The sequence below is a fragment of the Cyprinodon tularosa genome, unplaced genomic scaffold (genome assembly GCF_016077235.1).
Source record: "Cyprinodon tularosa strain WSP-4 unplaced genomic scaffold, ASM1607723v1 ctg73, whole genome shotgun sequence".
Lineage (NCBI taxonomy): Eukaryota > Metazoa > Chordata > Actinopteri > Cyprinodontiformes > Cyprinodontidae > Cyprinodon > Cyprinodon tularosa.
Window position 1 is genome coordinate 1,362,980 of NW_024039485.1, and position 26,818 is coordinate 1,389,797.

Sequence of the window (26,818 nt, forward strand, 5' to 3'; positions counted from 1 at the left end):
TAATAATGCAAATGAATAAAGGGGTTTAAAATTGAAGTAAATCAACTAAGTACTGTAAAAATGAAGGATGGGAAAGCTAGGAAAAGGAAAAAATATCAGGAGGATTTATTAAAGTAATTTATGTAGATGAGGAAAGGATCACATTCCGACCCAGAGGGAACACAGTGTCTTTGCGCTTTAGAACAACTTGAACCAAAGTTCAGTTCTTTTTAGTTCTTTTTACAAGCTGCTAACAAAAGACATAAAACCACATAAAAAGTTTAACACTTTTTGTTTACTTGACAGTGTTTCATATTTAAGACGCATTATATGTAGAAATATGATTTACCAAGTTTTTTATTTATGTTTGGGTATTCAATTAATATAAACCATATACACAGATATGTCAACTGCCAACCGGATAGTAGAAGTTACTGTAGCAACTTTGATTTTAACAGACACATTTTATTTAATTTTTTTTTTATCTCCCAGGTTAATATTCTTGCATTCCAAGCCTTCCCATGTAGTTAAATGTTTGTCTTTTTTATTTTCATTGTAATTTCCCATTGGGACCTGAATAAAGATCTGAATTTATTTTTAACCTGGACTAAGCCCCCCGTGATTCTAACACAACTGCCCTGCACATATAGAAGATTTCTTTACACATTTCTAAAGCCTTCCTGGAAATCTTCCAGCTTCCACAAAAACACTGCGGTGGGGGATTAATTTTATGATGAAATATCATTTAAAGCTTTGTATTTGCTAGGGATTAGGAATCAAACCTTTTCATCTCAGTCAGGAAAGGATTATAGTGACAAATAATATCCGATCAGAAAGCTAATTTTGTCCAGTGGGACTATGAGGCAAAAAAATTGAATTAAATAAAAAACCTATGATGGTGTCTTTAGTTACTTTAGCTTTATTGTTAAACACAAAGCCCTAATGATGACCAAGACATGGCCTGGTGTGGTGACTTTGGGACCTTACCCTGAAGACAGGCCTTGGGTTTGGGGTTTGGGGTTTGTCAGCGGCTTTTAGGGTGGTAGTTTGACGAGCTTGGTCATTTGTTTGTTGTGGCTGCTTTGTCATGGTACATTTTGACATGGCAAGGCAAGGCAAATGTATTTGTATAGCACAATTCAATACAAATACAATTGAAAGTGCTTTACACAATTAAAATATAGGAAAATAAAACAGAATCAAAGAGAGTAGGGGAAAATATATATATATATATATATATATATATATATATATATATATATATATATATATATATATATATATATATATATATATATATATATATGCTATATCTGTGTTAATTGTGATTTGGTGCTCGCTGTGTCCATAAAATGATTTAGGTCGTTGAATTGTGGAGAACCTAAGCTTTCCAACGATGTCTAACATGTCTATATTGGTAAACATTTTACCAGTGTAATTTTCATGCATTCCGAGTTATTGTTTCTAAATGCTGTAACGCTTTAATACAGGTTTTGAGAGGTTAACGTTACGTTTGTAACAACAAAATTCTAAAAAGTTCAAAGGGTATGAAAATTTTATGCAGTGTTAGCCCTAATTGAGAACTTTCTGACTGATTCAAAAACAGAATTAAGTTAGCGTTTAGGGCACAATATATCGACTGGCATTTTTCGTTTCAATATCAATTTGTGTAATGCCACCTATGCAAAGGATGTAACCTTCAGCAGGCCATTGAAAAAATGAAAATGAATTTCAGACAATTTTGAAAAACAATAAATGAATCAACCAAATATACAAAAAAGAACATCAAACCGAACCAAACACCAATTTCCAAACTAAATTCACCTGAACGTAAGCAAAATCCTCCACCAAATAAACCTGTCAGTATATTCAGCCAGAGAACAATGATTAATGTAAATCGTCTAAAAAGTGGTATGAAGTAGTAAAATTTATTTTTCAAATTTTAATTTATTCCTATATATATGTATACTCTACCTCCAAAGACCTCTACCTTATGAAATCTCTATATACCGGTAGTTTATTTGCAGTTATTTTGCAAACGCTTTGTGATCCATGGAGCTTCCGAGTGTCAAGGGGGGTGGAGGTTTGACAGGACCCAAATACAGACACAAACGCATGAGGTGGTTACTTGAAGGTTTAATAACAAAAGTTCTGCAGAAGCAAATATCCAAAAACATAAATACTCAAAAATACAAAAATGCTGAAAACCAGGAATACTCACAACAAGAAGGGGACAAAGTAATGACGACAATCAAGCCAAGAGTGACTGAACAGCAGGAGATTATATGGGAGAGAGAAACAAAGACCAGGCTAAATAGCAGATTTGGAGCAGGTGTGAACAGAGGCAAGAAGGGAGCAAGGGAAAAGGAGACTGACACAAGAGGGCAAACAGGAAATATCTAAGAACTCAAATACAGGTGCTGGTCATAAAATTAGAATATCATGAAAAAGTAGATTGATTTCAGTAATTCCATTTAAAAAGTGAAACTTGTATATTATATTCATACATTACATACAGACTCATATATTTCAGATGTTTATTTTGTTTAATTTTGATGATTACAAATGACAGCAAATGAAAATCTCAAATTCATCATATCAGAAAATTAGAATATTGTGAAAAGGTTCAAAATTGATGGCCCCTGGTGCCACACTCTAATCAGCTAATTAACTCAAACCACCTGCAAAAGCCTTTAAATGGTCTTTCAGTCTAGTTCTATAGGCTACACAATCATGGGGAAGACTGCTGACTTGACAGTTGTCCAAAAGACGACCATTGACACCTTGCACAAGGAGGGCAAGACACAAAAGGTCATCGCTAAAGAGGCTGGCTGTTCACAGAGCTCAGTGTCCAAGCACATTAATAGAGAGGCGAAGGGAAGGAAAAGATGTGGTCGAAAAAAGTGTACAAGCAAAAGAGATAACCGCACCCTGGAGAGGATTGTGAAACAAAACCCATTCAAAAATGTGGGGGAGATTCACAAAGAGTGGACTGCAGCTGGAGTGAGTGCTTCAAGAACCACCACACACAGACGTATGAAAGACATGGGTTTCTGCTGTCGCATTCCTTGTGTCAAGCCACTCTTGAACCACAGACAGCGTCAGAAGCGTCTTGCCTGGGCTAAAGAGAAACAGGACTGGACTGCTGGTGAGTGGTCCAAAGTCATGTTCTCTGATGAAAGTAAATTTTGCATTTCCTTTGGAAATCAAGGTCCCAGAGTCTGGAGGAAAAGAAGAGAGGCACTTCATCCACGTTGCTTGAAGTCCAGTGTAAAGTTTCCACAGTCAGTGATGGTTTGGGGTGCCATGTCATCTGCTGGTGTTGGTCCATTGTGTTTTCTGAGGTCCAGGGTCAACGCAGCCACATACCAGGAAGTTTTAGAGCACTTCATGCTTCCTGCAGCTGACCAACTTTTTGGAGATGCAGATTTCATTTTCCAACAGGACTTGGCACCTGCACACAGTGCCAAAGCTACCAGTACCTGGTTGAAGGACCATGGTATCCCTGTTCTTAATTGGCCAGCAAACTCTCCTGACCTTAACCCCATAGAAAATCTATGGGGTATTGTGAAGAAGAAGATGCAATACACCAGACCCAACAATTCAGAAGAGCTAAAAGCCACTATTAGAGCAACCTGGGCTATCATAACACCTGAGCAGTGCCACAGACTGATCGACTCCATGCCACGCCGCATTGCTGCAGTAATACAGGCCAAAGGAGGCCCAACTAAATACTGAGTGCTGTACATGCTCATACTTTTCATGTTCATACTTTTCAGTTGGCCAACATTTCTATAAATCCTTTGTTTTTATTGGTCTTCAGTAATATTCTAATTTTCTGATATGATGAATTTGAGATTTTCATTTGTTGTCATTTGTAATAATCAAAATTAAACAAAATAAACATATGAAATATATGAGTTTGTATGTAATGTATGAATATAATATACAAGTTTCACTTTTTAAATGGAATTACTGAAATCAATCTACTTTTTCATGATATTCTAATTTTATGACCAGCACCTGTACTATCAAAAATACCTAGAACATAAGAATCAAAATAAGAGCAATGAAAACTCAGAGATAAAATTTGAACAAAACCAAAGCCATGACACAGAGGATTTGTTTTTATGAGAGAACATTATTAATGGACAGTTTTTATCACTGCTTTCCCTTCTCAATCTGGGATTTTTTCAACATTATCTTCTTATAAAACAGACTTCCAGTTATGGTTCAATAAGTCCTCTTTGAAAGGTTTGAGTGATACATCTGTTCTTACTCTTTTAAATTGTGGGTTACTTTATCCTTATTTCTTATTTTTATATAGTGTCGATGACAACAAAGACTGGAAGATTATCACCAATATGCTGAACTATTAATACACTTGACATATAATTATTAATAAGACATTAGTAAATCTATTAGCTAATAATGTGGCACTGATAAGTGTGATCCTGCTGGGTCTAGTGATTTTGGGAAAAAGGCTGTACATGGTATCAATGAACTCTTCAGTTGGTTTATGATTATTTGAGTTAAGTAGATCAATATTAAAGTCCTCACAGATGAAGAAGACCGTAATATTTTTAGTGGCAGGCATTAAAACTCTGCCTATCACTGATATATTTGGAGTTGAATAGACTGTTTGATACCCAGCCTAATATACTGTAAATATTTTGAAGGCTGAGATGTAAAAGTGACTAAAGGGGGAAAAAAACGAAAATTAGGGAGGTGGTGGAAATTATTCTAATCAATTAGCAATATTTTGTGACATCATGGGCATCTAACCTTTTTTTTTGTCTGTGTGTACCTGCAGGACAGCTGGGAAATAGTGGAGGGATTGCGTGGAGGAGCCAGTAATGTCCTGGAACCGCAGAAACAGGAAGGCTACATGCTGAAGAGGAGGAAGTGGCCAATGAAGGGTTGGCACAAGGTAAAAAAACTAATTTGTTAGGATCTTTACATTTCCTCTGATATATTACTGGGATGATGATTCCACTCTTGGATAACATCACATAAGCACCAGGTCAGCGCCTATTTGAACTGAAAGCTTTTCCTCACTTGATAATGTTTAGAAATCTTAGTGCCCCACTCAAATCCATTAGCTGATGGCTTGTTGGTTACTAAACTGCATTTAGTATCGACTCCTAGTCCGGTCTCTGGCTTTCACCAGTCTGATTGTTGTTATGTACAATAAGAGCCCTGATAATTGCACTTAGTAGAGGAGAAAGAGAGGCTCTGAGTGAGAGAAGCAGTAATAAAGGCAGACAGTTACAAGGGAAGAGTCCGGAATGACGAATATCCGACTACACCAAAATTAATTACAGAGATCATCAGGAGGTTTCCTCTGTCAGAATTACAGCTTTAACACAGTCTTTGGTTTGCTGACGGAAATGGTTCTAATCCCTCCATGTCTTTTTCTCTCCGCAGAGATACTTCTTCCTAGAAAAGGGGGTCCTTAAATATGGGAAGTGTAATGCTGACGTGAGTACATTATCATGCACTGCTGTCATCTAATACAGTAACTTGCAAAAAAAACTTTTTTATTTTATTGTAAATGTTTTTCACATTTTGTCAGATTTCAGTCTTAGTCTTCAGTCTGTTTTATTGAAATTTGAATAAATAACTCAAAAAAATTTTTGAATACCTGGGAAGTGAAAGAAAATTGTTCTAGTAACTTAAGTTTGCTTTAGAAATAAAAATCTGAAAAGAAGAATTTTGTTTAAACTTTACTCAAGTTTAGTATTCATTCTTTTCTGCAAATTAAAATATTAGTACAATGAAACAAAAGTAACCTAAACACTTAAAATGTTGCTAATGCAGCTGCTTTTTTTTCTGTATCTCTAAGAATTTTAATATAAATATCTAATGACATTTTTCAATGTTGTTCAGTTTCTGCAAAAGTATCTCAACACCTAATTTTTGATGCAAGCTGGGATCCACACTCCAACTTCCTATCAATTCTGACCGTTTTCCCTGTTGTATAAAAGCTTTATATCAATATGATTTTACTCTTCTTGGTCAATAGCCATTATATTGCTGTATGCAGTTTTGCTATACACTGAAAAAAACAAGTCATAAATTTATTTAAGAAATATATAGTAAGTATTTGCATGCAAATGATTTAAGTACAATTTAATGCTGCAATATCAAGTAACACTCAGTTGTCAGTATCAAGTGTATTTTACTTTCCATAAGACATAACAGTTGTAAACATATTAAGTAACATTTACTTAATTACATCCAAGTTGTATGTTACATGTATTTAAACAAACTATGTGAAGAGTACTTGTTTTTCAAAGGCACAAATGTGTACCGAAAAAAAGATAAGGTTGGTATCACTTAAACAACAAATAAACAGTATTTTATATGCACTACATCCAATACATATCTGGTAATATAGTCACTAGTCAAATATGCGATAAACATTAATGAAACAAAATCAACACAATTCAAAATTAACAGCTTAAACTGTCTAACCATTCTCAATGAAGAAAAAATCTACTAGATATTTGAATAAAGGTATCTGTTATATTTTGCCAAATAACTTATACCTTATTTGGCAAAAAAAAAAAAAAAAAAAAACATTAATGACAGACAACCTAGGATTAACTGGAACCCACTGCTATTTCTTGGCATTTGATGCCACATTTTCCTACCCTAAGGTGACAAAATCATGAATGCATTAAGGAAAGCAACTTCAACTTCAGAGTGTTTACTTTTCGAGACAGTTTACATCCAGCCAACTCCAGTAAAAGTTTTTGGAAGACTGCAAAAGTGTAGCGCCAAGCTCAGGGTATATATATCAGTCTCATGAGCAGCAGGCTTTTCAGTACTATTGCATCCTGCCAAAATTTGTGTTGCTCAGCGTGTGATCCTGTAACGTCTGTGTTTTAAAACGCTAAATTTTGAGAGTAAAGTTTAAAGGTTTACGTGCATACTGCGATTAAACATTTAAATAGTATAGGGATATTTAAGTAAAACTTACTCTTCCACAAAATTAATGTATTAGATTAAAAAGAAGGGTTTAATTTTACTTCAGAAGCTCTAGTTTTTACTGAAGTTTAAAAATACAGAGTAAAAATTATGACAGTACTCTAATAGAGTTTACTGCACCAAAAAGTCACTTTTCAAGTGACTGATTAAGCAACCATCAATCACATATTTAAAGCTTTAGGTATAATTTTCTTTGCCTAAGTCAGCTTTAAGTGTGTTTACATCCTTACGCTGGTCTTCTGCTCTGACCCTTTGTCTTGGTCTCATGCTGTTTGTCTACCTATCGTATGTTCTCTGAATAGTTTTTAAATCCTTCAGAAAACAGATAGATATATACTAACATTACATTTTATAAATTATTATTTGGTGAATGCAATTGCTTGCGCTAGATTTCATTTATGAGAATCAAGAAAAATATGGCATCAAATACATCTGTTTGCCACAACTGTAGACATTTTTTTTTGGATATATTTGATAGATCATTTTCATTCCATGTCAAAATGATGGATGTTTTCTTTTCGTCTATAACATATAATCGTGGATTAAAAGATTCACAAAAGTAGGAAAAAAAACAGCATTTAGGTTACTTACATGCATAAAATTGATAACACCTATCAAAGTGTGTGGCTTTAATGTAGTAAAATTTGAAAACATTAATGTTTTAGGGATGTTTTACGTCATCTGTGATTCACATCCCATATTTCTGAGAATGTTTATGAAAAACACCATGGCCTATTCTCTCGATCTCTTTATCATTGTTATAAACCATGCTGTCTGTTCTACTTGCTAGTGTTTTTTTTTTCAACAAGGCTGGAGGTCAGATCCAAAGAGCCAATGTTAGTTTATTCTAAATGTGTACATCATCCTGCTACGTTTGTGCAATAATAAATCAAATATGATTGTGATATTTTGTGCCGGCGCCAACTCCCAGATTGAGAAGGGGAAGCTGCATGGCTGCATTGACGTGGGTCTCTCCGTCATGACCATTAAGAAGAAAGCCAAGTGTATTGATCTTGACGCGGAGGAGAACATCTATCACCTGAAGGTAAACCACATAGCTTTTGAATGAAATAACTCACCCAGGAGAAAAGTGTGGTTTAAGTTTTTCCTCCTGTTGAATTCAATAACAGCAGAAGGACTAAATCTATCTTTACTCCTCTGTCAGCTGAAGAAGTGCTCTAACTTTCTGATGGTGTTTCAACCTTTCTGACTTTGTGTTGTTTTTTTTTTTCTTTTGGCTGCAGATTAAGTCACAGGAGCTTTTTGACGAATGGGTTTCTAAGCTGCGCCATCATCGGCTATTTCGGCAGAACGAGATCGCCATGTGTGCCAATGAGAAACCCTTCTTCTATCCCATCTACCCTTCTCCAAACTCCCCTGGCATAGCTGAGGGTGCCTCTTTGCGAAGGGTAAACCTGAGCACCGCAAAGCATGCAATTAGACTGATATTCACTATTTAATGAGCGAAGGGATTTATAGTAAAGAGATTTTATTTTTTGCTGTAATTTTGAATCTGTTTGCTGTTTTAGTGTCTGTCGATACGAAGGCAGTCCTCAGTGCATCCTGCAGTAGGCTTCCCTTTGAGCGCCAACAGCCAGGCCAAAGTAGCAGCCTGGCTCCAGTCCTCTGATGACATGGACAAATGTTCCAAAGGTGAGGCAGGGACCTCAGACATTTGTGAGCATTGCAACACTCAAACAAGCCTGTAATTCCTCTAAGTGAGACATCACAAAATTACTACCTGTCAAGACACTTATTGAAATGCAAATGATGTAAAAAAAAAAAAAAAAAAAAAAAAACTCAGATTATGTTCAGCTCCAAAGCACTGAGGGGATATCTCTTTATACTTTTTTTCTGGTAATTATAATTTCTTCTTTTGTTAACAAAAAAGAGTGGCTTCAATACCCTACACATTCATCTGCCAACTGGGTTTACGTATAAGTTGGCTCATATATATAATTTTGACCATTTGAGGATAGCAGAAAATCCACAGCAAACTCCAACATTTGCCTCCAACTCTTGTAAATTATAATTTATTTGAATTGTCAGTTGAAGGCTTTTTTTTTCTCCAAATGAAGATTTTTCCAAAAAAGTAAAAAATAACCACTGGGCTTTGATTTCCAAGTTTGAAGACTTCTTGCTTCCCATCAAGAAAACTTTCTCAATTTAAAATGTCTGGAGTAGCATTAAGTTCTAGGGTTATAGAGTGGTCCGAACAAAAGCCTTGTTATTTTAAATGGAACCGAAAAAAACAGGTCTACGCCTTAGTAATGGGGAGTTGTTGAGGTCATTGTTAGCCTACAACAATCGATACTGGCCCATGCCTCTAAAAAAGGAGTCGTTAGGTTCATTGTTGGCCTGGCTGACCAGGCGAAATGTTTTGGTCCCCTGCATCGCAATGAGGATTGAGATGATAGCGAGTAGGAATCAACTCTATCGCTGCATTATAGGTTTTTGAGAGCTGAAACCTGAGACCAACCCCTCATAACACAAATATCTTTTTTTACACCCCTTTCAAACCATCAGTCTTCTTTGACCAAAATGTGAACATTCTGGTCTTGGAACGAGTGTCCTTTGTCCTTTAGGTTTTTGTTTTTTAACTGTTTTGGAATGACTATGACCTGGATGACTGAGAATCTTTACCAGAAATGAAGATCATATAAATTAACATAAAGCTTTGCAGAAATCACAACTGTAGATGCTGCAGAGTCGTGGCTAAGAACAATATGTTACAACAATTATGTTTTCTTTCTAAAAATTCCCCATAGACACATTGTCTTTACCCCTGATTATGCTTATGTCTCATCTAAACAGCACGTTAAATAAGACTGCCTGAGTGGTCTTAATGAACACAGGAAGTCTATAATTACTGCTGTAGTGTTTGCCTCATTTTGGTCTTTGTGATTTGAGTGGCTATTTTTAGAGCAGATGTGCTCCAGAAAAGATATCTTAAGATATAATCCTAACTGTGTGATTGACTTTATTAAAACAAGACCGCATACTTTATCAGTTCAGGGCTCACTGGGTATTGGGCATAAGTAAAACAAATAATAAAAACATGGTGGACAGAGGAAGGAAGTGTACCCAAGAATTTTACTTAAGTAAGAGAAGCACTACTTTATCATTTATTTACACAAATAAAAGTAAAAAGAAGTCATCCAACAAATTACTTGAGTAAGATTTTTAAAAAAAGTATACCGGTAGTAGGAAAAAAGTAAAACTACTCAAGTACTAAATAACTGTTGGGTCATAACATTTGATTTATGTTTAGATTCAACAGAATCAAAGAAATGTTATATATAATTCCAGTTTTTATTTCAAAGTGTTTTTTGCATTTTAAAAATGAAATAAATAAAAAAACTACCCATAAAATGATAACAAAATATTCACTTTTCCAAATCCATGTATGAAACCATTCCTTACAATGAGTAACATTTACATGTTAGGAAACGTCTAGCAGGTAGCAAGAAGTTTTATTCAAGTAGAAATAGTCATACTTCCCAACAGTATTACCCAAGTAAAAATGTAGAATGTTAGATTAAAGATAATCTTTAAAAAAAAATTATTTAAGTAAGAAAATGAAAGTAGTTACTAGGGTTATCACAATACAAAAGTGTTCAACTCTATACTGATACTCAATACTGGATACCATTTTCATACAACAAGGTTAAAAACAAAGACCCCACAATTTAAATATATTATATTTTTATTAATAAATAAAATACAAAAAAATAAATAAATAAATAAACAATAAGAACAATATTTTGAGGTTGAATGCTGTGCACAATATTAAGCAAGCTTGATGAAAAAGAAAACAAAAGTAACTTATTCATATTTCCGATGTTGGTCAAACATATATGGTAGAGTCGGCTATGTTTGATGGTTTTGGATGCAGGTCTACTTCTCTCTGCTTCATTCTGTTACTTCAAGAGAGAAAATAACACTTTTCATTGGTTTTGATATTTTTGAAAATAAGTATCGTACCTGGATACAATTTTTTAGTATCAATACTTTTTTGAGTATCGATACTTTTGACAACCCTAGTTGTTACTACCCACCTGTTGTAGTGGATGTGGGTGTTCATCATATCAATAAGTCAGTCGTGTAGTTTCTCTCCAGTGAAAGTCTACAGATATTTAGTACAGATCAATCATCATGTGGTTTAAAAGAGAGTAAAACTGCATGTCATTGCCTTCCAAACATTTCATGAACATGCCTTTCAAATACCATTATGCAGGTGTTATTGGAATGATGGCCTTTGAAATGATTGTGCTTATTTTATTGATTCTGCTGAGAAGAAAACAAACTGATGTTTTAAGGTTTTAAAGAGTCTGTTTTTGTTTTTTTTGTTTTTTTACATGAAGCTATTGAATATATTAACCTGCTATCGACTGCCTCTATTTTGAATCATTAGTTGATTTCCTACTTTTTTAGACTTGTCAGTGTGTGAGACCTACCTGCTGGAGCTGAACCACCTGATACAGAGCATGGAAGTCCTCCACCGCACCTATTCTGCTCCGTCTATTCAAGCACTGCAGGTCAGACTCTGTTTGCATAATACTTTTGAAAGCAGAGTGAAATGACTGCAACACAAGATTACCCACATACTGTAACTCATCCAAAATAGTAGATGACTCATAATTTGTTTAAAATAACTTGCTTTTCTTCTGTGATTTGCCCTAAAGTCCTCTGCTGCTAAATATAAAACCCATTTCATTTAAGAGAAGCTGTGAAACACATCCTTTGAAAAAAGAAAAAAAACTCTTTCGCCTTGCATGATTATTTTCTTTTATGTTAACTAGGCATCTACATTTGACAGCCCCAAAAAAGAGAAAAGACTTCAAAGGAAATGGCGCAATAAAAACTACAATAAAGATGTCAAAACAACTTTGCAGGTGACAAAAGGAAAATAAAATCTGAACGGGATTGATCTTTTTTTAGTGTGAATAAGTAACATCAAAATGCTATTCCTCCTGCTATTGCTGTAGGTACCCAGCTGCATCTCCTCTGGGTCCATCCGACTCCACGCCTCCAATCCTAACCTCTCCACCGCTGCACTCGGTAATGACAAAGTTGACCCCGAATCGTTGGATTCACAGTTTGATGTGGCAAAGCTGCAGGAGGACTTCTGCCGTGTTGCCACCAACTGTGAGTGAAAGCTGCCGATTTTTTTTTTTGTCTGAAGAGACGCTCAGAGAGGACGTGTTTAGATTTGTCACATTCTTTGGTCACTAATGTGAAATCAGTCAGTCTTCTGTTCCTGTTCGCATTTGCTTTAAGGATTATTATAAATATGATCTGGTATTAGTATGACATTTCCAAAATTTCTCCAATCTTTGTTCTATATTAGAGGATTTCTGATTTAAAATAAGCTGTGTTGTTTACAAGAGGCCATGATGGCCTCATGATTTCAGCACAGCTTGCATTAGCAATTATATGCAAATATTCTACCAAAAGGTTTCAATACACATTTTGGTAAAAACAAAAACAATCTTTTACTTAAAGGAGCAGTTCATGGTTAAAGAAAATAGTTTCTGGCAAAAAAAACTTTGATGGAAACAAGTCTCTTTAATGAATAACTTATTTCATAACAATAACTGCGCTAAATAAGAAAAGGAAACACGTTTGTCATGTAGGTTGTGATCTAGCAAACAGTTACCTCATGTTACTGATCCTCTGTTTTCACTGTCGGGATCCTAAATGTACGCTAGTTCCTCCCTATTACAGCCAAGGGTATCTTCAACGTATAACAACCCTACATTTTGCATTGTCTGGTGAATTTACTCCAAATAGATGGAAACATGACTAATTTGCCTTTTCTTTTTGTACATTTTAAAAATTTGCTTAAAATTCAGATGAGAATTGGCTGGAAAAACTGATGAATAGTAAAATTAAATCCTTTGGCCTTTACACTCAGCAGATCTGCAATAAATGTGTGTTGTGTGTGTTTTACAATAGATGTGATGATCCATCCCTTTAAAGCGTAATTTTCCCCTCTGTAAACATAGAGCTGATCCCAGTCGGCCTCAGCTGGCCACTTACACTGAGCCTGGTCCTGCTGGAGGTTTCTACCTGTTACAAGAAGGTTTTCCTCTCCACTGTTGCTACAAGCATGCTTGGTGTGAGGGATTGCATTTGAGTCAATGAGTTGATGCAATCAACTGGTTCTCCTTAGAAAACTTTGAACCTATCTGAATGTGTGATGTGGTTGAATTGTCTTGCTAAAGTGTCTTGCGAAGACGTGTTGTGAACTGGCGCTAAATAAATAAAATGAAATAAATAGAATCTAAAGTGCCTAAAAAAAATGATTTTTTTTCTCTAGAGGTTCAATAGTAAAATCTTCAATATTTTTGCGGCTTGGTTAATCAGATAATTATGTCAGCAATTGCAGTATTTAAGTTTTGTACCTTGACCTTGTCAACAGCTTCGTTAAGTTTAAATTGCTTTTTTGGACTGAACTACAAATATGATCAACTGGGGTTGTAGTTCCACATGCATGTCAGAAGGAATTGACTCCTGTTTTCTGGCCTCAACGAATCAAGAAGCTGCTTTGAGGTGTTCTTCCAACATACAGTAGCCTCATTAGTCAGTTACTGACAGTTTGTCAAGCCCACTGTGTGTCAGATACTGATACCACAGTACCTCTCGTAATTTATTATAAGGCAGGATGCAGTACAGGTTGTGACGGGAAATTGAGAAAAGATTTCAATGAATCGTAAACTAAAAAATTAACACTAACCCATCCTTAGTTGGGAGCTAAGAGTGAGAATGTGTTGGTTCTTCTACATTTAGCATGTACATGGATATCTATTATGTTCTTTTTTAAGCTCTGGGTTTCTCCTTTTTGATATTGATTGTAATGCACACAATGAAACAGGTTGTTTGCTTCTGTTAATTAGACTAAATCGTACTGGACCATTAGTTTATGCATTAGTACCACAAGTAACAAAAAACAAAAGGAAGAAAAAACTCTGCTGAAACTGATTAGAGTTAAATACCAACATTGATCTACCAGTGTGATGCAATGATACCAGCAAACCTGCTTGTACTATTTTGCCTTCAACGTTTCATTTGTTTGCTCTACCTGTGCTTCAGCAGATTCTTGTCCCCATTTGGGTCGTTCTGACTCCTGAACATCTTCTGATAGTTAAATCACTGAATGCTTCACTAGAAGGCCCATTTCCAGCCAAGGTCAAGCTTGCTGCATGCTGTGTGACATGTTTTAAAAATGTTAATGCAGCATTGCTTTATGGTGATCGTTTTGACTTTAACAAATGTGATGTGCCCAGCGACTTAAAAATCAAAGTTAACATACTAGATACAGATTTTGATAGGAAAAAGCAAGGCGGTGTTTTAAAGGTTTCGTGTTGGATAGTTGAGGACCCTAAACACATCCACTGAGACCACCCTTGTGCAATGATTGCTCTGAGAGGCAGAGACTTGAATTTATCAGTTGTCAGAATTAGATTTATTGTTGGACAGCAGCAATCCCAGAGGAGGACTGTTGTAGAGGAATATGAAATACGTATGAGGAATATGAAAGAAAAAACTGTTGTTTTAGTAAGAATTCAGTCTGAAATCACTCAGAGGCATTGTTGGTTTATACCACAAATAGACGCCTTTCCTAATACTTAATCTTTTCCTTTGTATAACTCACCTAATCTTTTCTCCACATATCATGTAACTATAATTTGTACTTGAATTAGACGTGTATGTTGATACCAGATAAAACAAATTAACTAAACATCACATCTCAATTCTAAGCATTACAGAAAGCAGGATTTTTAAATAAATGTAAGTGTGAGGGATTTGCACAAACCAGCCAGAAAACTCTTAATTTAAAAAAAAAAACTCTTAATTTATTCCCAAAATGTTCAAAAGATGATAAACTGGGCCCAAAAACAGTGTTTAACAAAACAGAATTCAATTCAGGCTTTGACATAAAGAACTCAAGAACAAACTGACCTCACAAACAGGCCATGAAGGAAATTTAAATAGTGGCTGATCAGACCACTGTTGACACACAAGGGGGATAACTGACTAACAAACTAATAAACAAACTTAATTAAACAGATAAATACTGGCCAGACACTAAATACATTTTAAATTTAAATAATTAACTAAATGACCCAAACTAAGAATATTTAAACAAATTATAAACAAATTTCCCTTCCCATTACAAATGGTTTGGCCCCGCTGATTAGCCTGCAACAACCAATTGAGGAAAGCTGGAGCTCATTGCAGCCCTACACCAGCAGATCCCAAGTCTTTAAGTTGCCAGCAGAAACTGGCAACTTAAAGAAAGAAGAAATTAATCAAATGCATCTTGACTAAAAAAACAACCTTACAAATAAAGTTAACTAAATGTGTGCTCTGCAAAAAGCTAACTTAAAGTCAGGCTAATGAAAATATATGAAATGTGCAACTCATTTTGAAAATGAAAAATGTAAAAGTTACCACACAGTTTCAGAGTGTGACAGCAGGATGTCATAGTAAGTTTGTTAGGTTATTCTAAATTTTGATAGATGGCTTAATAGCAACAAATCTTGTATATTTTGTATAAAGTTGTATAACTGAGAATGTGGGTTTTCTAAAAGTCGATGTCACATGTGAACTGGAAACAAGTGTAAAAGCACATACATATTTAAATGTGTAGTTACTTTTTTTTTACATTTGACATCTTAATTTTGTAAAATACAATGCCATATTTGTGCAGATTAGTTTTTTTTTCACTGTATTTTGAGCATCCTTCAGCTGGGAACTTGATCGGCATAACCATTTGGGGAAGTGATAAACTGACATATTGTTTGCTAACTCAGCATTAGATGGTGAGGTTTAAAAATATTTTTACAGAGATTTAACAAAGATGGCCATGCAGTAGAACCACTGATTCATTGTTTGCATGAATTTATGCTTGCTGACAGCACTACTGTACTTTTGTCCAGCAGTATTACAATAGGCAGTCAAAACATGTGTGTAGGCCTACTTGCAGTTGTAAATGAATAAACTTTGAAACCAAGTAGAACATCTACAACTACAGAAAGAAAAAAAATACCAGTGCTTTTATGTGTGCAGCACTTCACCTAGCTTAGATCAGCCATTTTCAGATGTTCAATTCAAATTACCCAATCAAGCATCTCTAGGATGTTCTGCGTGAGCAGGTTTGATCCACAGAGGCTCCACCTTGTTACATACAAGACCAAAAAGGATGTGCTACTAACACCCTGATGCCAGATGCAACGGCCCGCTTTCAAGGTCTATTCAAATCAGTCAAAAGAGGGTTTGTGACACAATACGTTAATGTCACAGTAGGGTGGAGGTTTGACAGCAGGACCCAAATTGCAGACTGAAGCTGAAAGAGGTTACTTGAAGATTTATGATCCAAAAAAAGTTCAACAGAAGCAAAAATCCATAAACATAAATCCACACAATCCAAAAATGCTGAAAACCATGACTATTAACAACAAAGGGAAAAACAGTTTTTCATTGTTCATCAAGTGCCTAATTGATGCACTTCAACCAAAAACATATTGTTAAATATTGAGATCAGAGCTTCAAACTAAAGGAGACAATCAGATCTGATGGTTAAACCATGAGTGTGACTAAGTATAATGTAAAATCTACATTGTTCTGAGGTTTTTCCTTCTTTTTTTTATTTATTTGTTAGTGCACACAGCCATGAAGTCAGTGCTAAGCTCATTAACATCAGAGAGGGAGAGATTGAAGCAGTGTCTGGATCACGACTCCTTCCCTCCAACTTCACCCCAAGTGGTCAATCTAAAGAACACCCTGGCAGCGGTAGGTGGAGCTGCGTTTGCTCATTCTCCTCACTCATACTTTCAGACATGACACGTTGATGAGCCTTTTAGCGGAATCGGTCTAAAGGCTCCTGGTGTGATCTCTACCCACCAAGCCTCCTATCTGAAGGCTTTTTCTATCTTCTCTTATTTAGCCACAGACGATTATTGTCGTGCAGAGAATAAATGGGTTGGCATAAAGAATAAACATATTCAGATGTGGAAAAGAGATATTTCTGCATCTTATTTGTCATATTTGCAGTTTTTCATGCCAAAAATTTGTCCTTTCGACTCCTCCACATGTGCTTTGAGTGAACAGAGTGTAACACATCTCCAAATGAAATAGTGAACGATTTGTTGGAAGCCAGTTTGTTTTCAACATTTTACTTATCATAGTTTGGGTGGAGTGTGTGTATGCATAAATATTGTTCACGCCACTTATTTTTCCAGGCTTTAGCACAGAACTCTGAGCTGAGAGATCGCCTGAGCAAGATTCATGCCGAGTCTCACATCGTAGAGCCCACACTAATAAATCTCACTGCCCCTGTGCAGGTGGGTGCAGGAATGCAGTGACTTGGCTCCCTCCCATCCCATCATGATTATTACTGTTCTTGTGATTATTTTCACCCCCAATCAACATCTCCCTCCCTCAACTAAAAAATGCATGTTAAGTTTTATTTCTTTTCATCATTGCAGAGTTCAGGATATACCTCAAACCCCCTAATGTTTTCTAAGTAAGCCTTTTCAATGTTTAATCAGTTTTGTAATCCAGACAGTGAGGGCTTTTTCCCTTAATAGTATCCCTGAAAATGTATTAAATGTAAAGTTGTAGCTTTTTTGACAGCTTTGAGATCATTTTGCTGCCGAAATGAATGATAAACCATTTCTAAAACATAGATTAAAATAATAAATATTTTAGTTGCATGCCACATCTGCTTTTTTGCACATTAACTGTGATACAGGGCCCTTCATATAGCTTGGCACTCTTGGTTACGGTACAGAAATGCCTTAGATGACATTCATCCTTGCCTGCTGCAGCATAATCTCTCTCTGACAAGATGCAACTTTTAATCTGAGTTAATTTATTAACTATTAAAAAAAAACATATTAATAAATTAATAGTTTGGAAAACTGATGGTTTTTGTAAATTTGCTCCCGGAAAACCATCTTTGTACTGATCCAAACGAAAGATCTGCAGTTGACATAGCTCTTTTGTTGACACACAAGGCCCACAGGATGACTGGTCTTTCACCATACTGGACAGTGGGCGTAAGTTACAGTTATATTCATCTATTCATCACAAGCCACACATAGAGTTATTGTTTTTTTAAAGATTTTCAGGTTTAGCCAAATCTTTATTTTTACAGGGCACTGACGATTTTGTTTAAATAAATAAAAAAATTCCCACTAAATAAACTGAGATTACAGGTTGAAATGTTGTATTAAGTTTATAGTGAGAGGTGTTGCTGCTTCAGTAGAAAATGTAACTATTTTAGAGGTTTTTTTTATAAACGTTAACCAAGACTGCCGTAAGTGTGGAAGGTGTCTTATTTTCTCAACAACTAGAGTTTTCATTTCTCTTTTCCCATTCCTATTATGACTATAAATGTTGCTCCTCTCAGAAACAGGAATCAGCAGAAGACTGCCATCCCCTTGTGCACCAGGTTTCCAACGAAAGCAGAGCTTCGATTGCAGAGTCTTTGTCAGAGTTTTTTGATGCACAAGAGGTCCTCTTGTCTGCTAGTTCCTCTGAAAATGAGGTAGGTTTGGTCGGTAAATCACATAGTGAGCAGAGCTTGTTCCAGGCATACATATAGTTTATAGGGAGCTCGCATGTGCAAAGGCTCACAGATAATATAATTTTAAAAATAGTCTTGTAAATTAATAGACAGCCAAGTCGGTGCACATGCAAAGATTGCATGGATAACAGCTTCACAGTTTGTAACAAACCTTGCCAGGGAATCTAGCATGTGAGTGCACTGAGCAAAGGCATTCATGTGTAAGACATGGCCATGATCGACATTCTAAAGAAAGGTTGATTCCTCTAAATTGTGCTTAAAAGAACAAACCATTGGCTAAATTAGATTTTTCATACACAGAGCAGAGTTTTGACCAGGATGATGTAATCATGAGTTTTTTTTTTTTTTTTTTGTTTGTTTCTATTTTTGAACACCTTATTTTCCGAACTACTCACCAGTCTGTTGCTTAATGTTTGTGGTCTTGCTTTTTTCTTTTTTTTCTCCTTAAGGATTTCACATGAAACAATTAATTAGCATCCCACCCCCCATAACAAATGTCAGCCTGGCAGTCAAAAATTAAACAGAAATATCAAAGATTGTCTAACTATTAACTGGTATTCATATAGTATTACTTGAACCCGATATTTAAGGCAGATTCTACAAATTCCTGAGTCGCTTATTATCTAGGGAAAAAAAGTGGCATTTAATTCTGCATTTAACAGGATTTCCATTTTTTCTAGCCTTGTTCTTTTATTCCCCTCATTTTCCATGTTAAATGACATGGTAACTTGAGCAGGAGCAATGTGAAAATGGAGGTTAATTACTTTAATCTAAAAATACAGCAAGGTGATGTGCACCTCTGTCACCAGGTGCTCACGACCCTTCATATCCACTTGTTAAAACCAGAACTGACATGACAGAATGTTGGGAGACCTGTCTGCATCCTTTCTGCTAATCTACTAGCTGCCGTCTCAATGTCTTTCTTATTTTAAGGTATCCGATGATGACTCATACATTAGTGACATTAGTGACAACATTTCGATGGACAATTTTAGCAATGAGACTGAAAATGAAAGACCCAACATAGGTACGTTTCACTGCACTGGTGAAAAGCTAATTTGTTAAATGGTTTCTCCCTCACTAAGCGTGTCTCACCTTCAACCTTTTACATCTTATTTCTCCAACATAGGTTCAGTTGAAGGTGCTGCCCTCTGTTCACGTAGATCCTGTCTGCCCACCCCCAGCCCTACCAACAACACAATCAGCCTGTGGAACATCCTCAGAAACAACATAGGCAAAGATTTGTCCAAAGTGACGATGCCTGTGCATCTTAACGAGCCCCTTAATGCCCTGCAGAGACTCTGCGAGGAGCTGGAGTACAGCGAGCTGCTGGACAGGGCTGCTAACACACAGGACCCCTTTGAGCGCATGGTGAGACAAAGAAGGATTTTGTGCCTTTTTTATATTACCGGTATGTTTTTGTTGGCTTGTTTTTCCTTAAGATAACCTGTTTATTTCAAATGTTCTTTGGGATTTGACTGAGAACAAATGTAATCCATGATGAAGTCGACAATCATTTTAAGTATAAATGTTATTGTATTTCATAATTGTTTGGCTAAGTATGTCTTTGTCAAATATAAAGTTTGTGGTGTCTGTATGTGTTAGGTGTCCAGACAAAAAATGGTCTGTGATTAAATTTTTTTTTTTTTTGGAATTACTTTTTGTGATTTCATATATTTAAAGGTATATTACTCCTTAACTTGTTATCAACTGAGTGTGAACTTACACAGGTTAATTTAAAAATGTTATGCTGCTTCATATTACTTCTCTTTGCATTGCAATCTGAGGAAACAGAGCATAATTGTAATCTCAAGGCCTTCTTACTGCCTGTAGACCTGTTACAGTCAGATACACCAGGACCAACACTGCCTAATTTTGTAGTGAATGTTTCTGTGTGCTCAGGATGGTCTGCTCACAGTATTTCCGTATGACCAATTAGATCCTGGTAGGGTTGTCAAAAGTATCGATACTCAAAAAAGTATCGATACTGAAATGTTGTATCCGGATACAATACTCGTTTTTAAAAGTATTGATACAGTGCCACCACCAGTGGCACCTAAGCAGTCATTCATCTAAAGTGCAGAATAGAGGACAATGCACTTTCTGAACACTGTGTGATTGAATAATTCTGTGCACTTTTCAGTTTTAGACCTTTTTTTGTAAGAGGTGCAGCTGCTGAGAATTATTTTTGTTTCTTAACCGGTTTGGCTAGTGTCATTGTTATGTGTGCAAAGCATAGCCAAGGAAGGTATACTTAATTTTAATTTTATACGTTTTTTATCAAGCTTGCTTAATATTGTGCACAGCATACAACCTTTATTGTATTTATTTATTGTATTTTATTTATTAATGTTAATATTTCTGTAGAATTTTAGAGTCTTTGTTTTTATCCTTGTGGTATCGAAAATGGTATCGAGTATCGAATATTTTCCTTAGTATCGGTATCGAGTTGAAAAGTTTAGTATCGTGACAACCCTAGATCCTGGTGTGTGTCTGAGTAAAGCTGTTCTACGGTGCATGCTTGCTATAGGAGATAGGTGTTGCATTCCAACTACGGGCGCTCCAAAACTGTGCAACTTTATAAGTGGTCAAAATAAATTAGGTTTTAGCAACTTAGAGCTTAGGTCTGACTTCAACTTCTTTTTTTTTTTTTGGACTGCCAACACAGAGATTGGTAACAGAAAAAGTTAAAAAATGAGAAATTATTCTCCTTTGGTTGTAGTTTTAAAAAAAAATCAAAATAAAGTAAAGAATGTTACTATTTTCTTTTCTTTTATTTGACATTTAGAGTTTATTTTAGATCAGATATCTCTTACAAAGCTAGACTGACTTCACTTCAAAATTACAACATATTGATTACTAACAAGCAGGGGGGTTTTATTGTTTTTTTTTATCAAATTGTCAGGCATAAAATCCTAGGTTTTTGAATTCAGAATCTGGCATTAATCCCAGAATCAACTTAAAGTGACCAATAGAACCAAGCTGAGCTTCTGTACCCTAATTTTTTGGCTGCATCTCCTCGTGCTGTTTAGCCAAAGCTGTGTGTTTTCCAAAGTGTGATCATTTTAAAACAAACCATTGAATGTCCTGTAGTTGTCACATTTAAGATCGGAGCATAAAGGTGATGTTCCCATTTTAATTCAACATCAAAGCAGCTAACCAAATTTGGATAAGGCCACACCTCCACATAATTTGCAAGAACACAAGAGCAAAACTCTTCCAATGTCATCATAGTACATGTCTATGGCAGCATTTTCACACTATCCTTAGACACCACCGGGGGGAAAAAAAAAATCTGCCAAGAATATACATCAAGAACACGCAGTGAGAAAATAAATATGTAATTTTTATTCTTGTAACCCTGAGAAATAGAGAAGAAATTCCCCTTTTCTTACAGAGAATGTGTTCAAAATTTTATTTACTGTTAATCAGTCTTAAACATTTTAGTTTTGAATGTTTTCAATTAATTTTTTTAAGGAAGTGTAAGATAAGGAATTATATTTTTAAAACTAGAATCTGCAGACACTGGAGAAACTGCAGAAATATAAAACATGGTTTCAACCAGGGACAATATGGGTGGTGCAGTCTGCCGTAAAGGACAAGATAAATGACACAGATGCATTAGGAATCAGCTGCCAAAAAAAAAAGGTTGCGCCATGAAACTTAAACAAATTCACAGAGAAGATCTATGTTGCAGAACACTAAATGCCAAAACAAGTCAAATGAGATAGTGGAAGTTATGACCTTAAACAAGGAGCAAGAATTTGTCCACTTTCAGCTTAAGTATGTATAATAATATTATAGGATCTGGTTTTAATTTTGAACCAATACTAATAGTTACTAACAAAGAATATGCAATATTCATGGGATAGATCCGTTGTGGCATAATCGTCACCCCAATACATTTGTAATTTATCTGATTTCTGTTTCTGTAGATCTATATTGCCACTTTTGTGGTATCCGGATATGCATCCAGCTACTACAGAACTGGAGGAAAACCTTTCAATCCCATTCTGGGAGAGACATATGAATGTGACCGGCCAGACAAAGGCCTTCGCTTTGTTGCCGAGCAGGTATGATGCTTTGGTTCTTTTATCAGCTCTGCAAAGCGTAGTATGCAGACTCCCTGATAAGACTGAAGCTAAGACTCGAATAAGTGTAATTTATGTGCAGTGAACTTAAGGAAAAATAAATGTGTCTTTTTCAATGCCAGGTCAGTCATCACCCACCTATTTCAGCTGGCCATGCAGAATCTAAAAACTTTGTCTTCTGGCAAGGTATGTGTGAATATTGGTATTTTACAATGCTTTCCCACCCTGCAAAGGATCAATGGTAACTATTTCTTTAGATGTGAGGTGTAAGAACAAATTCTGGGGGAAGTCGATGGAGATTGTTCCTGTGGGTACCACTCATGTCACGCTGCCGAGGTAAGTCTTTCTGCTCTGATAATTACATGCACTGATCCAACCTTCTTTTGCTCTAATTCCTTTAGTCCATCTTCATGCAGTTTTGACCCTGTGTTTTTCAACAGTTTCCCTTTATATCATCTGGGACCATTTGTCAAAACTTATTTGGGTTAATTTAAGACCAGTGTACCTTTTTTATTTAATTTGTGATCTCAATATATGTGTCATCCGAAATAGATAAAAACAGCCAAGAAATTAATTAAGAAAATAAATGTTTTCTTACATATGTAATCACAGATATAGATAACTTTTAACTCCGTATTTGGACATTCTTTAACAAATAAAGAAAGTCCAAGAGAACCAAATAAGCTAAAATTGTTTTTCTTATTCTCTCCAGATTTGGGGATCACTATGAATGGAATAAAGTGACGTCCTGCATCCACAACATCCTTAGCGGACAGCGCTGGATCGAGCATTATGGGGAGATCTCAATTAGAAACTCAGCCAGCGATGTTTGTCAGTGCAAGATCACATTTATCAAGGTGAAAGGGAAAAAAATAACGATTTAATGATTTGACAATTTTTCAATATTAAATATGGCTAAAAGTAAATGCATTGTTCAAAGTTGTCTTTTAGCGTACATGGCTATTGATATGAATTAAGAAATTGTTTTAATATGAGTGCAAATCTTGAGACTTTTTATACATTGTTTTCAGCCCAAAAAAGGTAAATGGGACAATTGAGTTATATTTTATTGATTATTTTTTGTCACCTAAATGTTTGATAGCTACCTTATCACTTGAAAAATCTTAATGACTATTTCTAACATAAAACGGCCCATTTGCTTTTACAATCTGTTTAATGGAAAGGCATCCTGCTGATCTAATAATTAACTTTCAATTTCCAGAGAACTTTTTATGGCAACCTAAAAGTGTCTGTATACCAATGAAGAAATGTAAAATCTTCTGATTTTTACTCATTTACTCACTAAAGCAGTCATTTAGAATCTGATTTCATTAAAGATGAAGGAAAAGTTAATGTCAGAATTCAACTTTTTTTAGCAGCATAAATTTCAGGCAGATAAAGTTGATATGTATTGCTTATTAAAGTGTAAAAAATGTGGCAATATTTCAATTATTGAACAGGGAGGTAGTTATATCTCTGCAGATTTGTGTATTCCTATAGCAGTGTATATGTACATGTGCTTAATCTCTGAAACTAGCAGGATGGTCACACACAGTTTGAAAGTTGTAAAGTGACTAATCACTAATTACACATCAATGAACCTATTGGTTAACATTACAGATTGCCAGATTGAAACCATCATTTAGGCTAGTGCCTGTTCTTAGTAGTTTATGGGCGAAAGGCGGGGTACACTGTGTGGCATATGGTTTAAGAGATGTAGGACTACGATGCTGACTACAATTCAGTTGGCTTAGGTTTAAGGTACCTTCACCAAAAATCCAATTATAATGGAAGTACCAAAAATACAGAGGCAGAGGCAGGTCCAAATTCAGGCTGAGACAAAAAAAAAACACTAGAAGACTAAATAGAAATGCAAATTCTGGAACACTTGACAGAAAGGACAAAGACGGACTAAGGGAAGCTGCCTGAGTGAGGAATAAATAGGCCAACAAACTCAGGGAGTAAGTTCCCCAACATGAGACAAGAAGTAAGTGTAAAATAAAACAGGAAGTAAGAAGAATAGATAACAGATGTAACTTTTAACTACCATGACTGCCCCTTACACCCTGGACAGGTTGCCAGCCTATTGCAGGACAAAAGCATCCATACTCACACAAAAACCTAAGGGCAAAGTAGAGATGCCAATCAATCTAACAGTCAGAATTTTGGTCTGTGGGAGGAAAGCAGGGGAACCTTCAAAGAACATGTAAACTCTATGCAGAAAGATCCTACCTTCTGGCTGCAAAGGCAACAGTGCTTAAAGAAATATAAAATACATAAACATATTATAGAAATAAATGATTCTGCATGTTGATTTAGTTCTGTTTGTATCTTCAAACCAAGACCATAACAGGTTACATTATAGTTGTTTGTGAAGCAACAAGAAGAAAGTCTGAGTTCATGGATGTCAGTCAGAAAAAGGTGGACTGTTTCCTTCAGGTCCAGGGTCAGTTTATGCTGAGGCTGAGATGTTGAACTGCCTTTGTGTTTTGTTCATGAATGGTAGAAGGATTGATGTATTGAGGCTTTATCGAATGTGGTGAATTAAGATTAAAGTTTTAAAGAGATGCTCTTAGTTTGCTGGTTATGATGAACATGATTTGCATCCTGATCCAGTACAGAATTATTTTAATGCAGGTTCTGTCTAGTGTGAGTGGGTAATTCCTTAGGTGCAACAATTTAACCTTACGTGACTCATACTTCCAGGAATGATGCAGATCTTTCTAATAACAGCCTTTGAGCTTCTGGGTTTATGACACTTCTACAAGTTTGGAAGATAACTCCACCATAATACCATAATATGAGGTTCATATTATCACTCTCTTATTCATCATATGTCAGTGTGTCTCTAAAGCCTTCATTTTAATCCTAAGTATCACTGTAAATTCTGTTTTCCCTTCAGTAGTTTCCCAACTAACCACACAGATGGTTTCCGTCATTTGCATTTCCCTGCATGTTTTAAACAATATTACATGTTAGCCTGCATAGAGAGGAGGAGGGTTAATGCTGTTTGAGTGTTCCTCTTGAAAGTCTGTCTAATGCTGTGCAGGACAGCAAGTTGGGGCATGTCAGAAATCATTATGCGTCCTCATTTCTCATCTCACACACTCCATCCCTGCCACAAACACACCCAGGGGGGTAGGATTGGTTTACACAACAGTATCATCTGCTGGCTGGACGAGGACATTACCATAAGATGTCCATTCTCATCCATCCTCATCACTTATCCGTGCTCTTTCCTTCAGGCCAAATATTGGAACTCAAGCGTGAACGAGGTGGAGGGGTCCATAATGGATATTAATGGAAAGGTCGTCCACAGGCTGTTTGGGAAATGGCATGAATCAGTTTTCTGTGGAGACCCGCCATCAGCAACCTGCATCTGGAGGGCAAGTATGTGTCCACCATTAGTAAGCACAATCAGCTATGCTATAAACTCACCGTATTAATGTGTCCTATTTCATTTGTGTGTAGATCCGATGCCGTTGAACTATGAGCAGTACTACGGCTTTACAAAGTTTGCAATTGAGCTAAATGAGTTGGAGCCTTCTTTGAAACAGCTACTGCCTCCTACAGACACCAGACTACGAGTCGACCAGAGGTAATATGTGAATCAAATATAAATGCAGCTAAAATCTCTACCTATTATTATAAGTAATTAAATATGTATTGGAGATACATTTTATTAATTCGTTTTATCAAAACTGAAATATAAGTTCATACATTTTTTTCAAAATGTTAAATGTATTGTGTATAAACAGGGAAGAAATGTCTTGCAGCTAATAGAAACCCAAATTAATTTTCCTTGAAAATTAGAATACTAAAAAAAAAGAAAAAAAAAAGAAGCATGCATATGCATGAAAAAAATAAGATTCTTTATAAAAAGATGTTATTTTATGGCAGAACAATGCTAACTTAACTTTGATACTGAAGACAGTCATGGAGGTACCTCATGAAAGGTATTTGCTGAAGGAGCTGGTTGCTAAAACTGTGCAGTAGAAAGCATATTAATGGATTGTTGAGTGGAAGGAAAAACTGTGAAGCAAAGCCCATTTAGAAAATTTAAAATAGATTCACAAGGCAGTCTAAGCTTCAAGAGCCACCATGACTAAGACAACAGCTGTTCTTCTGACAACACCTAAACTTTGGATTAATTCTATAT

General features: G+C 35.8%; 1 protein-coding gene across 2 annotated transcripts in view; it reads left to right on the forward strand.

The window, feature by feature from the left end:
• osbpl3b (oxysterol binding protein-like 3b) overlaps positions 1-26,818 on the forward strand; it is a 61,409-nt gene that overhangs the window by 31,870 nt on the left and 2,721 nt on the right. Inside the window, exons 3-21 of one of the 2 annotated variants that reach the window (XM_038269420.1) lie at positions 4,793-4,909; positions 5,407-5,460; positions 7,904-8,017; positions 8,217-8,381; positions 8,502-8,625; positions 11,407-11,510; positions 11,775-11,867; positions 11,961-12,120; positions 16,640-16,770; positions 17,220-17,321; positions 18,392-18,529; positions 19,502-19,595; positions 19,698-19,939; positions 22,504-22,641; positions 22,782-22,845; positions 22,917-22,995; positions 23,372-23,516; positions 25,905-26,049; positions 26,131-26,257. In XM_038269420.1, coding sequence (XP_038125348.1) covers positions 4,793-4,909; positions 5,407-5,460; positions 7,904-8,017; positions 8,217-8,381; positions 8,502-8,625; positions 11,407-11,510; positions 11,775-11,867; positions 11,961-12,120; positions 16,640-16,770; positions 17,220-17,321; positions 18,392-18,529; positions 19,502-19,595; positions 19,698-19,939; positions 22,504-22,641; positions 22,782-22,845; positions 22,917-22,995; positions 23,372-23,516; positions 25,905-26,049; positions 26,131-26,257 — 2,336 coding nt within the window. The remainder of the gene's footprint in view (positions 1-4,792; positions 4,910-5,406; positions 5,461-7,903; positions 8,018-8,216; positions 8,382-8,501; positions 8,626-11,406; positions 11,511-11,774; positions 11,868-11,960; positions 12,121-16,639; positions 16,771-17,219; positions 17,322-18,391; positions 18,530-19,501; positions 19,596-19,697; positions 19,940-22,503; positions 22,642-22,781; positions 22,846-22,916; positions 22,996-23,371; positions 23,517-25,904; positions 26,050-26,130; positions 26,258-26,818) is intronic. The other variant, XM_038269421.1, reaches the window with a different exon arrangement.